The sequence below is a fragment of the Sciurus vulgaris genome (genome assembly GCF_902686455.1).
Source record: "Sciurus vulgaris genome assembly, chromosome: X".
NCBI lineage: Eukaryota > Metazoa > Chordata > Mammalia > Rodentia > Sciuridae > Sciurus > Sciurus vulgaris.
In genome coordinates, this window is record NC_136471.1 from 26,625,590 (window position 1) to 26,643,989 (window position 18,400).

The window sequence follows — 18,400 nt, forward strand, 5'->3', positions numbered from 1 at the left end:
TGACATGATATGGACATGGTCACAAGTTCTAGAAAATTAAAAACTTTTTGGATTTTTTTTCTTATTTATTTTTCATCTATGGTTTTTTATTGGTAATTTTCTAGAACATTGGAATATAAAAAGCACAATGATCATTTTCAAATGTCCCAAATGCACATAGAATGATTTCCTTAATCATGTTAACTCTTTCCCCTTTTTGCCTGGGTACACTAAGTATATATACATGAAAAAAAACAGTGATAAAGAAAGCAGTTGCTTGACTAAACAGAACTGAATTTTCTTTGCCAAAACAAACAAGAATATCTGCATGAGACACAATTACAACTAAAACTCAATCTTTTATCTTTCTCAATGTTCTATTCTCCATCCCATTCTACTTCATTATTTTTTATCTTCTGATTTTCTATAAAATGAAAGCAGTGATGACACTATTATAACTTCCTGTTTTCCCTAATACCTACCACCATACTTTGTACAGGAATTTTAAGATGATTTTTTAACATTATTAAATGACAAATTCTAAAATCTAGTTTATGTATTATGTTGCCAGTGTGAAAAGTAAAATAATACTAAGGTTTCATACTTGTGGTTGCTATTATAAAGAAATTAAAAGATAGATGTGCTAAAAGGAATTTTGCAAACCATGAGGATATGATTTTTGATTCTTTTCATACTGAACCATCTTAAATTCACTTTTTCCACTTTTTGATCAATTTAAAAATCTCCTCATGCTCCTTTTCTTCAGCTTTTAAATTTTATCTATCAATTCTTAAACTCACATTTTATAGATCTGTAGTTGATTATTTGTATTATTCCTTATGCCCTGATAATAAACAAGTTTAATTAGTATTATTGAGATATGTCTGTACCTTAAAATTCACAACAGACACCTTTTACTGAAGCCCTATTCTCTTGTGACTTGATTATTATAGCTTACTTCCAAACTTTTTTTTTTAATTTTTGTGAATCTGAGGGTTCAACCCAGGGCCTTGAGCATGCTGGGCAAGCACTCTATCACTCTGCTACAGTACTTTTTTCCCTGTTAAGCCTACCCATTAAGTCACAACTCATCTGATTTTCTTTGTATAATACTCTCACCATGTCATTAATATTCTCAAAAACATAGGGTATTTCCCCATTGACTAGTATTATTCTGGATGGATTCAATTCCCTCTATAACAGGACTACCCTTACCTTAGTTGCTCAAGTCAAGTGTCCACTTTTCTATAACATAATTATGCCACTTCAATCACACTGTTTTCTAGGCTGTGCTGTCCACGTTGTTCATATAACCTTCATTGTTCAAGGTCACATCTCTTCCATGTATTTTGATAGAACAAGACACAGCCTAATGTGAAAAATCTCCTTCTCAACTCTCCCATAAGATATTCTGTGATGCCTTTATGTCTCTTTATATTAGCACTTAATATTTTAGTCATGAAATTTTAAAACAATTTTAAAGGGTAACTTTTTTTAACATATCTTCATAAGCAAATTAAAAGCTCTTTGAGAGCATGGATCTCCCTTTGTTATTTCTTTCACATGCTCCATAGAGCTGGCACATTACTGCAAACTTAATAGATCCTCACAGAATACACATTAACAGCTAGGTCAGTAATATTTATTGATAAGGAGAGTTAAAAGTATTAAATCTCATTTCTGAAATTTTAAACTACTGCCCAGTAGGCCAACCATTCATTTTGATTCATTGTACAGAAATGGGGTACAACTTTTCATTTCTATGGTTGTACATGATGTAGATTCACACCATTCGTGTAATCATACATGTACATATGGTGATGATATCTGTCTCATTCCACCATCTTTCCTTCCTCCAATCCCTTCTCCTCCCCTCCTTTCCCTCTACACAGTCCAAGGTTCCTCCAGTCTTCTCTTATCCCCTGTCCTCCCATTTTTTAAATTTCACCAAAATTGAGCTAAAAATTTATGCTTTACTAAAACACACTTTGGTAAATTTTATAATTCTGTATACTGTGCAGATTAACAGTTATCATCTGTTTCGCTGTATAGTAGTTAATATTTCTATAAAATATAGATCTGTTATGTCATTATTATTCTTATTGTCAGTTGTGTGGCATCCACATTCTGAGATGCATGGTTCATAATTATTATGTAACATAGTATCATTTTTCAGTTGCAGTACTAATCATAGGCTTCCAAAGTATGAAAAAATCTTAATGGTCCTCTAACTCAAATGACCTAATGTTTCCTCTCTTTTCTGAAATGTATTCATTTTAACACATAATCCTTGAATACTTCACATGTACTAGCTACTTAAGTGGATAGTACTTAACTATGGGATGATTTGCAGCTCTCTACTTTGTGAAGCTGCCCAATCTATCTTTAAATGCTCTCCTGGAGAGACTTCCCTTGTATTTCACTGAAATTGGTTCTCTTGAATTTCCTTCCTTTATTTCATTTTAGTTATTAACACAACATAACTCTGATCTTTGTTCTGCAGGACAACCCAACAAATATTTAAAATATCTCTCATGCTATCCTGCAGTGATAATACTCTTCTTTCTGTCACACCACTTTAACTCCTTTCACAGTTTTTAAAACACTTGAAGTCCTTACACCATTCTGCTTGTTTTAACCTAAAAATGTTCCAGTGATGTTCTTATCAAGCTTATCAAATCTAATGACCACGTTGTATATCTATACCTCTTACTGAAATTAAATTAATAGATAATATAACCTATCTATACATATGTAAAAATCAATATAATCTTGGAATAAATGTGTGATTAAAGAAAATGATTTTCAGTGTGTAAGGCACAACTAAACTTGATCACAAAAAAATAATACCCCTTCTAAAATCTGGAAGTGTTCTATGGGGAACAGAAATCAACCCCACAATTCCATAATAATGCATGCTTCTAGTGGGTTTAAAACTATTTAAAATAAATTGTTGCCAATATTGAATGCAGTATATTACATATAATCTGATTTCATAGAACTATCAATTGATTCATTTTATGTGCTGTACTTTTATTACTAGAACCTAGAGTCAGAGGACCTTTCTTATTCATTATTTGGGCTTACTGCTAAATAAAATCCTAAAGTCCTTTAACACACATTTCTAAGTGTCATGGATTTCTAAGCCATGTCACTTGCATTTGCTACTTAACTATTTTAAATATGCAAATACAGTGCATATTCCCATTAAATGCAACTGTGCTTTAATTTGGAACATTGGCCCAATTTATGGATATTTTAAAATCCCATTTCTGTTCAGTATCATATTTATACTGCTTCCCAATTAAATTTCATCTATAAATTTGATAAAAATTCTTTTCACATCCTTATCCAGTGAAAAGAGAGAGAAACACTGAGCAAACCTCTGGCAACAAACTGAGAATGTTTGGTATAGATGAAACAATAAGGCTAATAATAGTTTAAGAATGCTAAAGTTAAAGTTATGCTTTTAGACACAAATCAAAATTTTCCTCTTTTAATGGATGTGCAAACTTGGAAAATTCCGTGCCTCAGTTTCTTCATCAAAAAGGGTACTGAACGTAGTGTTTCTATGCAGTTGTTTGAAAGAACTAACATCAAATAGTACAGGTCTGATGTTTAGTAAATATTTTGATGTCTCAAGAGCTCAAACCATGTACACATTCCTCTATGTTATGTCAGCAACCTATGTGTTTTCTTTGTTGAATCACCAATAAACTCTCTACAAATTAGGAATTTTTTTTTCCTGTTGCATAAATTATTTACTATCATTGAACAAATTATATCAGAACATCATGACTAAAAAAACAATTATTTTATTTCCTCAGTGTTTTTGGATAAGGGAAATCTAGCATAGCTTATGTGGATGCCTCTGGCTCAGGGTCCTTCATTAGACTGCATAGCTCACTTGGGACAAGGGTGAAGGAATTAGCTTTCAAGTTCTCACAGATGGACATAAGGCAGGGCTCAGGTCCTTGATATCTGACATCAGTTACTTACAATGAGACTTTTCAAAATTGAACACTTCAAAATGGAACTCACACTATGGCAGCTGGTTTCTCTCAGAGTGAGCCATGGAGAGATCAGAACAAGACAGAAAGCACGATCGATGTCATGGTCTTTCTAAACTACTCACAGAAGTGATATCCTATCACCTTTGTCGCATCTTGTGGGTTAGAATAAATTCACTAGAATAGCCCACAAGAAACGGGGAAGACTTCATAAGGACTTGGATCCCAAGAGGCATGGATCCTGGGGTAACATCACAGGGGCTTTCACCACACCTAGAAATATGTGTCAGGAAAAGTTAGAAACACTGGGGATCATCCCAGAGGCTGAGGTCTTCATCTCACCCATCCAGATTTAGAGGAACTCTCTTCAAATCATTCAATGGGTAAGGACTAGGAGTTGGACATATTGACTTATCTGGTCCCATTCTCAAATAAATTTCATCCTCTGGATATATCTCTAAATACTGGCAAATACCTGAGAAATAATATTCCAGTGTACACAGTGTAGTTTACCAATCAGAGGACAGAGGTCTAAACTGGAATCTCACCTATACCACTTTTTAGCTTTTTCACTTTATGAAACTTTGGTGTCTTAATCTGTAAAGTAAAAAGAACGCCCTCTACAATGCAGGTTTGCTGGGTATAATAAAGATATGTACAATTTTCATTGCAACATATTTTATCAATAAATGAAGGCTATTATCAGATGGATAAAATGCACAATATAATAAATGTACATATGTAAGTATATGTGCATAATGTATGAATATACATCAGGAAATGTATAACTATATAATATTCCCACAGGTCATGACAAACTTTCTGACATGTAGAACTGATCCAATTTTGGTGAATGAGTTTGGCCTGCTCTTTTGGTTCTTCCATTTCGTCTCTTTGTCACAAAAGGATGCCATTTCATTGAAGGCAAAGACTTCAAGTCTCATTAATCTTTGTATTTCCTACTATCTAATGCCTTCATAATATATTACAGGCATTTCATGTGTCGTTGTTGAGTAATTACAACCATTAATCATTAATTCTTTACATCACAATATACCTAATTGCCCTAGTACCTTACCCACTTTTCTCCATTTTGTTCACAAGGATATCAGTGAGCAATTCAAATGCATGTTTTATAGTTGATCTTTTTAATTAAAGGACATATTGTAAAGTGACTGTTTCTTTTTTTTAAGTTATTTTCCAGAGAAAGTATGTAAGTTCTCCCTAAAGCAAACTAAGGTATAGGCAAGTCAATGTTCAGTGTTCCCTTCTATTTGAAAAATATTTTAACCATTTTCTTCCATTCTGTTGTTCTCTTCTTTATGACTTTGTTCTGTAGGTACCCCCTCCTATCTTTGATCTCGAAAATCTTGACAATAACAAGCCAATGATGCTTTAATACCTATATGTGTATTTATATATAAAAGTTCCTGTGTGGAGAGAAACCCCTAGAATGGCATCTAATGGTGTTATGTATGAAACTGTGGTACTTTAAAGGGGAGAAACTTAAAGAAACATTGAGGTTTGGCTCTGTGTTTCTTACAACTCAACGTTTTTTGCTCTGCTTTACATCAGCCTATGATAATTATAAGTTTAGTCTTTATAAGTAACTGGTGCTTTTTATTTTCCACAGAGTTCACTGATAATTCTGTTTTATATAACTTCTATATCTTTTGTATACCTTCTTTGACAAGTAACTGAGTTGTCTTTCACAAATAAAACTCTATAAAATACAAAATCACGGACAAGAAAGAGAAAAGGTGAAAAAGTTGATATAGTTATATTCATTTAGTATTACATTTGTCACTGTGCTTCCTAGCAACCAAGTAGAAAAGAGTAAATAATTTTGGCCACAGAATGAACACATACCATGTGCCAGGAATTCTGTAGGCACTTTGATATCATATGTGTCTGTACTAAGACCTTGAAGAGATGGTGTTTAACCATCATTTTACAGATGAAGTTAGAGTTTGAAAAACTATCTTGCCCATTGTCATAAAACTAAACTTCTAGATAGAGCCACAACTTAAACTGAGGACTCTCTAACTTCATAGCCTGTACTCAGATACAGTTTGCATCATAAGAAAAGAGGAAATAGAATAATTCCACAGAGATAGAGGCTGTTAGGCTTAAATTATAAATTAACTGTGTGACATTGTGTAAAGGGGACATTGAGCAATATGAATAATGTCCTTCATAACAGATTTACAATAAATGCTGAAAGGATATTCATAGAGCTGTTTGGCTATTTTTAATGACCTCTGATAACTGCTTAAAGGATAACATTAATGTGTGAGTGAAACTGATTCAGCAAATACTAAGATATGATCCCATATTACAGTGGCATAAGGAGATTTGAGAATAAAACTAAGAGTACATGAATCAGCATTCAGAATGGTATTATATTTTATTAAAAAGGTTTTTGATAGAAGCTAAGTTTATTTGTTTATTCAGCAAAAACTTATGGAATATTGATATGTCAGGCCCTGTGCTAAGTTTGGGGAATCCAAATGTATTTTTAAAAATACTTCTACCTTAAAGAGGTTTGAAGTTTAGAACTGCAAGCTGATGCCTGCAATTAAAGTATGCACTTATTGTACAAAAAGATACCCTTGAATCTATACAGCAAAGTCAAATGAGATATCATAGTGTTGGTAGTGTTTGAGATTAGAATTGAAGGAGGAGTACAAATTTAATATGTAGAAAAGGAGATGGTAGACAATCTAGAGAAAGGTAAACCTAGATGGAGGTATTTCAATTATATTCTCTAATGAGATCTAAAGCAGTGGTAGTCTATGTTTCTCATTATGGCCAGATCCTTAGGTTGGGGAATTCCAGATCCATAATGATAGATATCATTTACTAAGTATCTGCTTATATATAGTTGTGATAGGTAGTACATTTGTCTGTGACAAAGTGAGGCATAGAAAGGTCAAGTAAGTTGTCTAAGGACTCACACTTTTTCAGGTTTTTGTTCTTTTTTGTTGTTGTTGTTGATGTTGTCATTGTCATTTTGTTTTGTTTTTTAAAGCCCATACTGAAAAGGAGAGATGGAATGAATTTGACATCACTTTCCTATGTACATATATGAATGCACCATAGTGAATCTCAACATCATGTACATCTACATGAAATTAATTTTTAAAAATTAAAATAATTATGGGTAACTGCCAGAAAGATCAATAGAGGGAAGGGAGCAGATGGTGGGGAAAGGAAAGAGGTAGGAGAGGGAGTGGGAACTGAATTAGAATAAGATATAATCCATACTTGTATAATTATATCAAAATGGATTCTACTGTCATGTATAACTTAAAAGGACCAAAAAAGTGAAATACAGTGATTTTTTAAAAAATAATAAAAATTAAAAACCCATGCTATTGTATACTGTGCTACAATAATGTAAAAGGTTCCATTTTATGAAAGTTGAGAAATATGACCAGTAGTCTCATCCTGAGGGAACTTCCTATTTTTTTCACTGAGATAGTATATTGTGATATATGCAGACCAAACTAGATATTACTCAGGAAATGCATTCCAAATGCGTAAGTTCTAGTAGAACATGGCATAGGTGAATGATCCAGAAAATGATCAGAACAATAGTTACTGAGCACTTTCTATGAAGGTAGGGAAGTTGTATGAAGTTTGATGCAAAAAAGTAGTTTTCCACTGTTTTTTCCATGATGACTTAGCTATAAAATGTTCCTATGAAAGTAACTGAATGAGTTACTATGCCTTCTAGAATTTACATTGAATTGATCAACTGAGTTTGGAAGACAACAGTAAAAAACAATGGCAATAGGGTAACAATAGTGTGCAACAACTAATTAAACATTTCAAAACAACCAGAGAAGTGTTTGAAAGTTCTCAAAATATAGAAATGATAATATTTAAGGAGATGGAAATGCAAAATGCTCTGATTTGATCATCACATATTGTATACATGTTTCAACTCATAAGAATGTACCCCTTAAATAATTACAGATATTATGTCAATTAAAACAAAATTAAAATAGGAAGAAAACAATGACATTAGGATTTTACATAATAAATGTTGAGCTCTTCTTATGGACAGTAGTATTAATGACGTGACTCTAGTTCTCAACAGGAAAACCATGCCATTCACTTATTTATAGACACTAATTATTTTTTAAACAACAACATAGGAAGACTCAATGTATCTAAAAGGGTTATCAAAATATTAAGTCAATATAGTACTTTATTTGATATTATTTGAAATAATATCAAATCCTTGCAGTCTCCTCTGATTATTACATGATATTAAAACACCCATTTTAGGTTAGCATTAATGCTGAATGTCTACTTGCAACTTATACCACCCTGTAATAGCTGATGCTTGTCCTTGGAGTTATGATGATAGATAAAAACTGGAAATAATATTATATCATTTTGGGCTGGATGGTAGACAGAGTTCTGTGCTTCCAAACTAATTACTTAATGTTTTCTGGGACTTCTATCACATCAATCAATATCGAGATTCATAGTAACAGAAAATTAACCTTTCAGAAAATATAGATTATATTTTCGATAGGTCAGAGAGATTCAGAAGGGAAGCAACTGCAGGGTAAACAATTGGACAAATTATAAAATGTCAAGTAACAAAAGGTATTCCTTCCAACCTTTGTGATATTAAGAGGTGGTTAGTCAAATAGTGTGGAAAGTTTGGGTGTATCCGTTAAATAAAGATACAGGGTCCCTAAAATTTCATTCAGCTATTACACAGCACTTCTATGACAAACTAGGCACTGGAGATATAGTAGTGAGGACAATGAATACCATCTCTGTGTTTCTTCACATTTTGGTGGATAGAGCTATCAAACAAAGTGTTACAGAAATGACCATGAAATTCATGACCATGAAATGTGATAAAAGCCATGAAGTCACTTCACAATGATCTTTATGTATAATAGGGGAAGAGAGGTCTGACCTGATCTGGGGAGTCAAGGACAATTTCCCCAACAAAGCAACACTTTACCTGAAATTTGAAGGATAAGCTAAAAGTTCAGTTAAACATTCTGAGTTAAAAGTTCAAATATCCGTGGGGGGTAAAACTTGGGAAAGACCCGCAGGCAGAAAGCATTCCAGGCAGAAAGAACAGTAAGCAAGAAAGATCTGAGGCATGAAGTTATTTATGCAACATTGCTGAGGAAATTCAAATGGACTAGTATGGCCTGAGCAGAAAAAAAATGAGTAGGTAGAAATGTGTCAGGAGAACATAGGTCATATCATGTTGGGCCTTGTAGGCTTGTGTTAATGACTTTGATCTTTATCATAAGACAATAGGCAAATACTGGTTTGTTTAAATAGGTGCAGTGACATGAGCAGATTTGTATTTGGAAACCATTGCTGTGGCTGCAGTGTGGAGAATTGAGTGCAAGAGGGCAAGACTGGTTGCAGAAAAATCACTTAGCAGGCAACTGTAGTGTTTTAGTCAAGACCAAACAGTGGTTTGGGAAGACCCTGTGGCAGTGGAGACATTGAAAATGAAATGGATTTAAGAAATGACAAAAGATAGAACACTGGAACTGAAGATAAGGGAGAGATATGTGTGATAGATCATTGTTGGGAAACCAGTTTGCACAGCTGAATGAATGGTGATGCTGCTGATCAAGACAGGAAATAATAAAAGTTCAGTTACATGAGTTGAAATCAAGACCTTGAGGTTATACATGTTGAATTTGCATTTCTATTTTGATATCTACTGAATCAAGTAGAAAGTTGGATACATAGGTTTGGGATGGAGATATAAAATTAGGACTCATTGGCATATACTGTGCTTTTGGAGTTAGGTGTAAATAGGTATCAAAGGTAGGGAAAATAATAATTGGGTTTCTATACCCAGTTAAAACATTGCTAGCATAAAATAGAATAGCTTTTTAATCAATTTTTTAGGCATAATCTCATTCAGGACTTCCTTTATATACCCACCTGTATTGCAGCATGACCCTTATCCCTTATTCAGTCACTTTTATCCAATTTAACCATTTGATATAAATAAGTGAGAAATGCCCTAAATTGAAGAAAAGATCAATTCTTTGTTCAGAGTATATGTTTATATCCACAGCTATTAGCAGTAGAAATCCAGTTCTGGTTGCTTCTTAGAATGAGTCCTTCCACAAACTGAGGATCTACTAGAAATAAAATTATTTTGGTACATTCCTACCAAATTAATATTCACCCATAGATTGGCAAGAGAATACATTTTTATATGAGTGGACAAGTAGCCAACCATAAATATCAATTATCCAGCAATGGTGAATATGTGCTTTGCACAACAGTGGGCACTCAAAAACCACCAACAGCATGGCTACCACATTGCCTTGATAAAGTTAAGTAAAGGAAAGGAGGGAATGCAGTTGGGGTTTAAGAGAAACCTATTAGGTTCTTATAATCTGCCAGATGCTGTTCCTAGTGATGTATATATATTCGATCTTATTTAATCATTAAAATGACCATATGGCATGGATGCCACTATTATTCCCATTTCATAGATAAGGGAGTAAAGGCAAGGTGAATATAATAACTAGCCCTATTCCAAGACCATCAAGCTGTAGAACCACAACCCAAATTATGTTATCTGACTCTAGAGCACACTCTTTAACCACTACATTGCAGTGCCTCCCATAAAATGTAACCATCACTGAATCTATCCTCTCATAAGACAAAACCCACCCAAGTTAGGGCTCTGAAACATTTCTTCCTCTTAGGAAGATAGAGAGGGGTGGAGCAAACAAAAGGTCATTGAGTTGAAGTTGCCTCCTTCCCTGTAATTCAGTTGCTAGTATGATAATGTAATAAATCTCTTTCTTACCCCATTCAACAGCATATGCCTTTGGAAGTGTCTTCGTAGGAGCAAGCATAGTGTGCTGAGTCATCTCTACCAGTTTCTGCATCGTGAGACTTGAAGAAGCCTCCCATCTGACTACAAAACAGATTCATAGCAGCTTATCTTAGGAGACCTGACAAGGTCACAGCTTGAAATGGTACAACTGTATTATAATTAGAGATTAAGTGAAAATTTATTCAATTTAATCATTCAAGAATAGTTTGCCTTGTGTCTGTTATAAATAACAGGGTATCATTACCATATATTAATTTAAAACACGCTTTATTAACTGTGTTTCATTTTCTAGTGTCTTATATTTATACTTGTTGATAAAGATAAAACAAAGGCTATACATACAAATGTAGAAAAGATATAAAAAATATCTTTAAGTACCTAATGGAAACCCTGACTTTCAGTAGGCTATGTGGGTCTGGGGATGTAGTTCAGTGGTAAGCACTTTCCTAGCATGTGCCTGCAAGTCCCTGGGCTCCATCCCGAGCACCAACAAGGGGGGGGGGGTTCAAAGAAGGCTATGCAAATAACTGAAATTTTCATCTACTGCTTCAACATTAAATGTTTATGAGTCTATATATTAGCAGTGCATTTTATTAAAAATAGAAGCAATCAGATAAAGATTCAAATTCAAACTTGAAAGTTGATATTCACATCTGTGCATCTCTGAGCATCACTTATTTCTGTTCTGGAAGATGTTTGTATATCTTTCAGTAAAGCGATCATAGATATTTGAAAGTGTAAATGCAAATGAAATGTGTTTCACATATAACATTCTACATGAAATTAATATACCTCATTTATCAACACAAAATAAAATAATCATCTGAGCATTGAATACAGACACATTATTATAATACTTAAATATTGTATATTTGTATAGCAAGAGTAGGGTGACATGATACCAAGATTATATATGGGTGTTATTCTTACCAAAGATTTTTTTAAAACCATTAGATGTGAACATAGGTTTCATAAATATTAATTAAAAGGAACATGTAAACAAAACAAATAGGTGTCAGATTCATACTTTGCTTTCAAATATCATATGGAACATGTACATAAGTTTCGTTTACTATTTATTTTAGAAATTGTAGCTTTCACCTCCACACAAGATGTAACATCTGTAAAGTTCCAATGATAGGTGAGATTACATGGTTATAAAGAAAAATAAGCAGAAAAATTATTTGTCAAATAACATAGAGTGGTAGTCATTCGCAAAAATGTTGAAATCACAGGGATTCATATTTGACTTTAGTATTTACTAGCTGTGTGATGGAGGGAGTCATTAACCCTTTCTGAGCTTCAGTTCCCTCATTTTAAAATATCACAATAAAAATAAAGTCTACCTTACAAAGTTATTGTGAGGCTGAAAGTTAAAGCATTTTAAATGTTTAGTTCAGCACTCCAGAGACCATGACACCTATGGGGTCTCAATAAACAACACCTGACGTATTAGCTTATTTACTTTTACAAATAAAAGGTTGTGCATGTGTGTGTGTGTTTGTGTATACACACAGATATCCAAATAGATTAATAATCCCCAAATTTTCAGCCATTTTTCCTGCTATTATGGCAAAATCTATGCATGGAGTCTCACATAATATCAGTTTTTAAAAATATTTTCTTAGTTGTAGATGGACACAATATCTTTATTTTTTCATTTACTTTTTATGTGGTGCTGAGGATTGAACCCAGTGCCTCACACGTGCAAGGCAAGTGCTCTACCACTGAGCTACAGCCCCAGCCCCTAATATCAGATTTTTCTGTTAGAATTTAAATATAGAAGGAAATCTTAGGCTAAGTTAAAGGAATGTCTAGTCAGTTAATTTCCATTAATAACATCTCTATGAAGTCATAGGCTCCCACCCCCCACTGCACCCTCTTCTTGAAAAGGCATCACACCTGGGGAGGAATATTGAGGGGTGGGCACAGGGATAACAGGTAGATTTTGTACTTGTAGTATGTGCACTTGAGGTTATTTGGCAAAAGGGTGAGAGCTAGGGACAGAGAAGAGCAGCAACAAAACAGCTTTCATAATCACCTCTTGTTGAGAAAAGTTAATTCACTCCACAGCCCATCCCCCATGCCCATCACAAGCATCCACTGCTTTGCACCACATTTTTCTGGAGGGAGGATTAGGCTTATGTAGATTAGGTATCAGCCCATAGCCTCCCAGTGCTATGTATCACAGTGTAACCCTGGTTTGCCCTGGTTTGGTCCTGCTAACAGATTGACTTTACTGAACTTGCAGAAGAGATATAGACCATCTGACTCCTGAAACTGCTAATCCCATGCTCTGAGTATCTTCACCCTCACCACTGTGCCCATGTTGTTTCTCTGGAAGTTCTCTGTCACCATCCGTGACTGGGGACACTCTGTATATCTCTGGGAACTGCTCCAGTGCCCCACAGAGCCTTCCATAGAGGGCATAGCTCTCCCTGAACTCCTGGGACTGACTATGTGAGCTGAACTTGCCCTTCCTGGAGAAGGAGGGAGGTATGTTTCTCTTGGACCTCTTCTCCTCCCTTCCTCCAGCTCAGCTCTGAGGTTCAAAAGAGGGCAGCACCATAGAGGAATATCTTTCTCTTTACCCCTCCCACATTCCTGCCCACAGATCCACCCTCCATGCCATCATCATTGCAGCCTTCTAGGTTCCTGAGGACGTTTTGGTCCAAAGTTTCCCCTACCCTACCCTCGGTGGGAGTGGGTCTACATTTGGAAGACACCCATCAAGGATTCAGATCCAGGAGCTCAGGCCCTTGATTTGAGAAGAAGGAAAAAAAAAAAAAATATATTTGGTTGAAATGATTTAAGACACCACTAGCAGAGGTGCTGAGAAAGGCGGAATAGCAGAAAGGAACTAGCAGGGAAGGAATGTCCCTGCCACTTTCAAACACTCCCGTTCTCTACCAAGTTCAACGTGCAATCTTATCCAAGGGTTTCCCAAGATTACATCAAAGGCACATTTGTTTCTTCCCACAGATCAAACTTAAGGCTTCTAGTCCAGTGCTTGACTGTTTCGGGCTTCAGATTTATTCAAGTAGGGATTCTGCGGCTAGTTGGCTGCTATTATCAGGGTAGTAAAACTCCGGGTGTTGGACTCCGGCGTCCTGGAGCGCGGCCTCTAGGAATCTTCCCGCCTCCGCCGCTCCATTCCCTCTTCCTCCTCCGCCCCCTCCCAGCCCCCACCCCGTTGGGCGAGCACTACCCCGCACCCCACGCCCTCCCGCTCCTCCCACCGCCTCTGCCTCTCAGGCTCAGGCCCCCAGCGTAGTCCTCGCCCACGCTGACTTCGCTGCCACCTCCCAGACGACCGCACTTCCCGCCCTCGCCTAGACCCGCGTCACCCTCGCAGCCGCGGTCCGCCCGCGCACAGCTCCCTCCCGCCGCGCATTCCTTGCTGGGCTCCTGGCTGTCGCCTTCTTTGCCGCCAACCCATCCCGGACTAGGTAGGCTCAGCGCCTGGCGGTCGCCCCAGCCTCTTGGCACTTGAGACCCTGCGCTCTGGGCTTACGCCGAGACTCCGCCATCCCCGCCGCCGCCGCCGCCGCCGCCGCCGCCAACACGGGTGCCACGCGCCGCCGTTTTCGCCGCGCCGCCACCACAACCGCTGCTGCCCGCCCGCCGGCCACCATGGCCCCACAGCAAACAGGTAGCAGGAAGAGGAAAGCGTCCGCGCTCGAGGCTGGCGCGGGGAGCTCGTCGTCCCAGGGCTTAATGTCGGCGGGGCACGGAGAGGGGCCGCTGCTGCCCAAGAAGCAGAAGCGGCCAGCTACACTTCGATCTCTGGTGCACTACCTAAAGGGCCGCACAGTGGGCGCGTGGGGTCGCGCCTGGCTCCCGGGCTTCGAGGGCAAACTACGTGGCTACGCGGTGCACAGGCTGCCCGAGCTGCTGACTGAGCGCTTGCTGGCCCTGGGCACCCTCAACAAGGTTTTCGCTTCTCAGTGGCTGAACGCCACGCAGGTGGTGTGTGGCACCAAGTGTAACACGCTCTTTGTGGTAGACGTGCAGTCGGGCCAAATCAATCGCATCCCCTTGATGCGGGACCGAATGCCCGCCCTGGCGCGTGATCAGCCTACCTGCGGTATTCATGCCATCGAACTAAATCCCTCTAAGACGCTTCTGGCCACCGGGGGCGAAAATCCCAACAGCCTGGCTGTCTACCAGCTGCCCACCTTGGACCCCGTTTGCCTGGGTGACCGCCATGGGCACAGGGACTGGATCTTCGCCATCGCCTGGATGAGTGACACTGTGGCCGTGAGTGGCTCCCGTGATGGCACCATGGCATTGTGGCGTGTGGACCCTGACATGTTTATTGGCAACATTCCCTGGCACAACGATGCAGCACTTCCCTTGTACACCCACATCCGCCCAAAGGACGTAGAGGCCATCCCCAGGGCCAGCAGCAATCCCAGTAACCGCAAAGTGCGGGCCCTGGCCTTCAGCGGCAAGAACCAGGAGCTGGGAGCAGTGTCCCTGGATGGCTACTTCCACCTGTGGAAAGCGCGGAGCACCCTATCCAGGCTGCTGTCCATCAGGCTGCCTTACTGCCGAGAGAACGTGTGCCTGACCTACTGCGATGAATTGTCCCTGTATGCGGTGGGCTCCCAGTCTCATGTATCTTTCCTGGATCCCCGCCACCGCCAGCAAAACATCCGGCCATTGTGCTCCAGAGAGGGCGGCACAGGTGTGCGCTCCTTGAGCTTCTACCAGCACATAGTCACTGTGGGCACAGGCCATGGCTCCCTGCTCTTCTATGACATTCGTGCCCAGAAGTTCCTGGAAGAAAGGTCCTCAGCCAGCTCGGACTCCTTTCTGGGACCCACAGGGAGGAAGCTCAAACTCACCTGTGGCAGAGGTTGGCTCAACCACGATGAACTCTGGGTGAATTACTTTGGCGGTGTGGAGGAGTTCCCCAATGCACTCTACACTCACTGCTACAACTGGCCTGAGATGAAGCTCTTTGTGGCTGGGGGACCTCTCCCTTCGGGCCTCCATGGGCACTATGCAGGCCTCTGGAGTTAAGAATGATCAACTTGTCCTCAAAATGGGCATATGCACATTTGAGCTGTGTTTAACTTTCTTCACTTTGTGTTTGTCCTTCTAACTCTGCCCTTTGTCTTCCAGGTGGAACTGACTCAACTTACCTGTGCTTGGTGCATTAGACTGAGAAAAAGCACAAAATTGGTGGTTTTGGCAATCACAATTTGGCTTGAAGACTTTTCTGCACCTTCCCCAAAGCACTACATTTTTGCTTTCTCATACAAATAATTGTAGGCTAAACTTTATTGTGTTCTCTCTTTGAGTGATTCACATATTTTTCTTCAGACTAATGTAGTCATTGTTCTCACTACTATTTGGTACTTTAGTTTTACCAATATTTCAATAATATATTGAGACCTTTACAAATTTCAGATGTATAGTATTTGGGGTAAATATGGGCTAAAACTGTGTCTTTGGGGCTGGTCTAAGGAGCTACACATTATAGACTTACTCCAATTGGAAAATGCAGTTCAAGTTCTAGATTGTCCCCATTGTGAGCATATTTCATTGGAATGTTGTTAACTCAGTATTTGTTGATTTTATTTCATTGACACCTATAAAGTTTTTAAAAATATATTATCTTAGTTAAGGAATATTACAATACTGTTCAGAATTAATCAAAAATTTTGAGTACTCAGTAAAAGTTGAGCATCACTACCCCAGACCCTCAGACTTCATTAAAAGCTGCTGCATTTCTGCTTACTTTCCTGGGTAGCATTTATATTACGGTTTTTCAGAGCTACTCAAAACTGGCTTATATGTGACAGGACAATCAACATTTCAGAAGGTAAACCCTTCTGTAGTATTCAGGTAACACCATCCAAGTAGCCATTTACAGTGAAAAACCAGCAGATGTTCTCAGAGTAGGTGTTTACATTTTTGTGTTAAATACATGGATGATTCTTTTATCTGCATCAATTATGAGTATGTGATGTATTGCAGTAAAAACCAAATAAAACGTGTTCAACATCTTAGTAACTAAGTGTGAGGCTTGTTTTTGAATGGTTAAATATGGTTTACTTTTTTAATTGTCCTACTAGGAATGTATTTATCAGAGTCAAATTTTCCAGGAGAAAAGCTGAAGCTTAAACATCAGCTATGCATGCATTATTTTGTACATTTGATTTTGAAAAGGAAACATGTTTATAAGTTAAAAGATTAAATAACATCTTGAATACCTTACTTAAATACACTTGGTATAATTTAGGATGACTAGGTACTCTTTTACTCATTTACAATAATGTACATGTATTTTTAAGTACTTACATAAGCTATATATTTATGTTTTACTTCCAATGTAAGCAGGAGGCATAGATATGTATCATTTTACATATGCAGCTATTTATCATGCTTTGAACTAAACTTATCAAGATTTGCCTTTTGGTTTTTATTTGTGTTTTGTTTTAGATGAATTTAAAATAGTATATGCACATGACCAAAAAATCATAATATATAAAAGGTGCACAATAAAAAGCAAGTCTCACAAATCAGGATCCCTAGTCTTTTGCCACAAATCACAACCAGTATATTTTTTGTGTGTAACTATTTAGACAAAGTCTATACATATCTATAAGTATGTTTGTGTGTAATTTGCATACAAATTGTAACATGATCTGTACTTAGCTCTGCTTTCGTAATCACAAAATCTTAAGAGATTGGGTTGTTCCATGGATGTACCTACTGATTTTTTTATTGTGTAGTATTCTGCTCTATGGTTGGAATATATTCACTGTATCTTTGATTAGCAATGTTATTGGTGTTTTTTTGTTGCTATATTGGTCAGTTATTACTTTAAAAATACATCTTTGTGCACCCACATAAGTCTACCAACAGTATAAATTTCTAGAAATGGAATTACTACGTCAAGGAATTAAGTTCATCTTATAGTTAGTAACCATTACCAAATCACACTCCAAAAATTTCCTACCAATTTATCCTCACATCAATAATGTATGCAGGCCTTACCACAACCTTACCAACAATATGTCATCAAATTCTGTGTTGTTTGCCAATCAGATATCCATCTGATTTATTTCTAAACCACTGTGGCTAGATTATTAGATTTGTTGTCTGAATAACACATAGGTCCTGAAACAAAGAAGAAAATGAGAATGTGAGGCAGGTGTTAAAATGTTGTTAGATCAAAGGAAGACAGCAATTAGAGTTTAGGATTAAATATCTGGAGATGGACCACATAAGACTACTTTCTATTAGATACTTCCTGGACCTTGGAAGGGTTTTCTGGCCTATTGCACTGTGGTTTCAGTCACATGAAATGCATCAGATGTCATTGAAGAAAATCTGAGAAAGAGATGATGAAAGTCTGAACTAGATTATTGGAGGTAAGTGTGCAGAGGAGGAAAGTTAATAGAAAAATGGGGGAAATAAAATAAATAGTATTTGGTATTTCATATGAAGCGTGAAGAAGAAAAAAGCATTTAGGTGAAATCTCAGGCTCAGTCTCAAATATAAATAGTGACAATCAATAAATATAGAAAAAGTAGGC

At 37.5% G+C, this 18,400-nt stretch overlaps 1 protein-coding gene across 1 annotated transcript; it reads left to right on the forward strand.

Annotated features, from left to right (window-relative positions):
* Positions 1 to 14,147: 14,147 nt before the first annotated feature.
* Positions 14,148 to 16,984, forward strand: DCAF12L2 (DDB1 and CUL4 associated factor 12 like 2). The gene has a single exon (XM_079123307.1). It carries the CDS (start codon positions 14,482 to 14,484, stop codon positions 15,874 to 15,876), a length of 1,395 nt encoding a protein of 464 aa, XP_078979433.1. The 5' UTR covers positions 14,148 to 14,481; the 3' UTR covers positions 15,877 to 16,984.
* Positions 16,985 to 18,400: the final 1,416 nt, after the last annotated feature.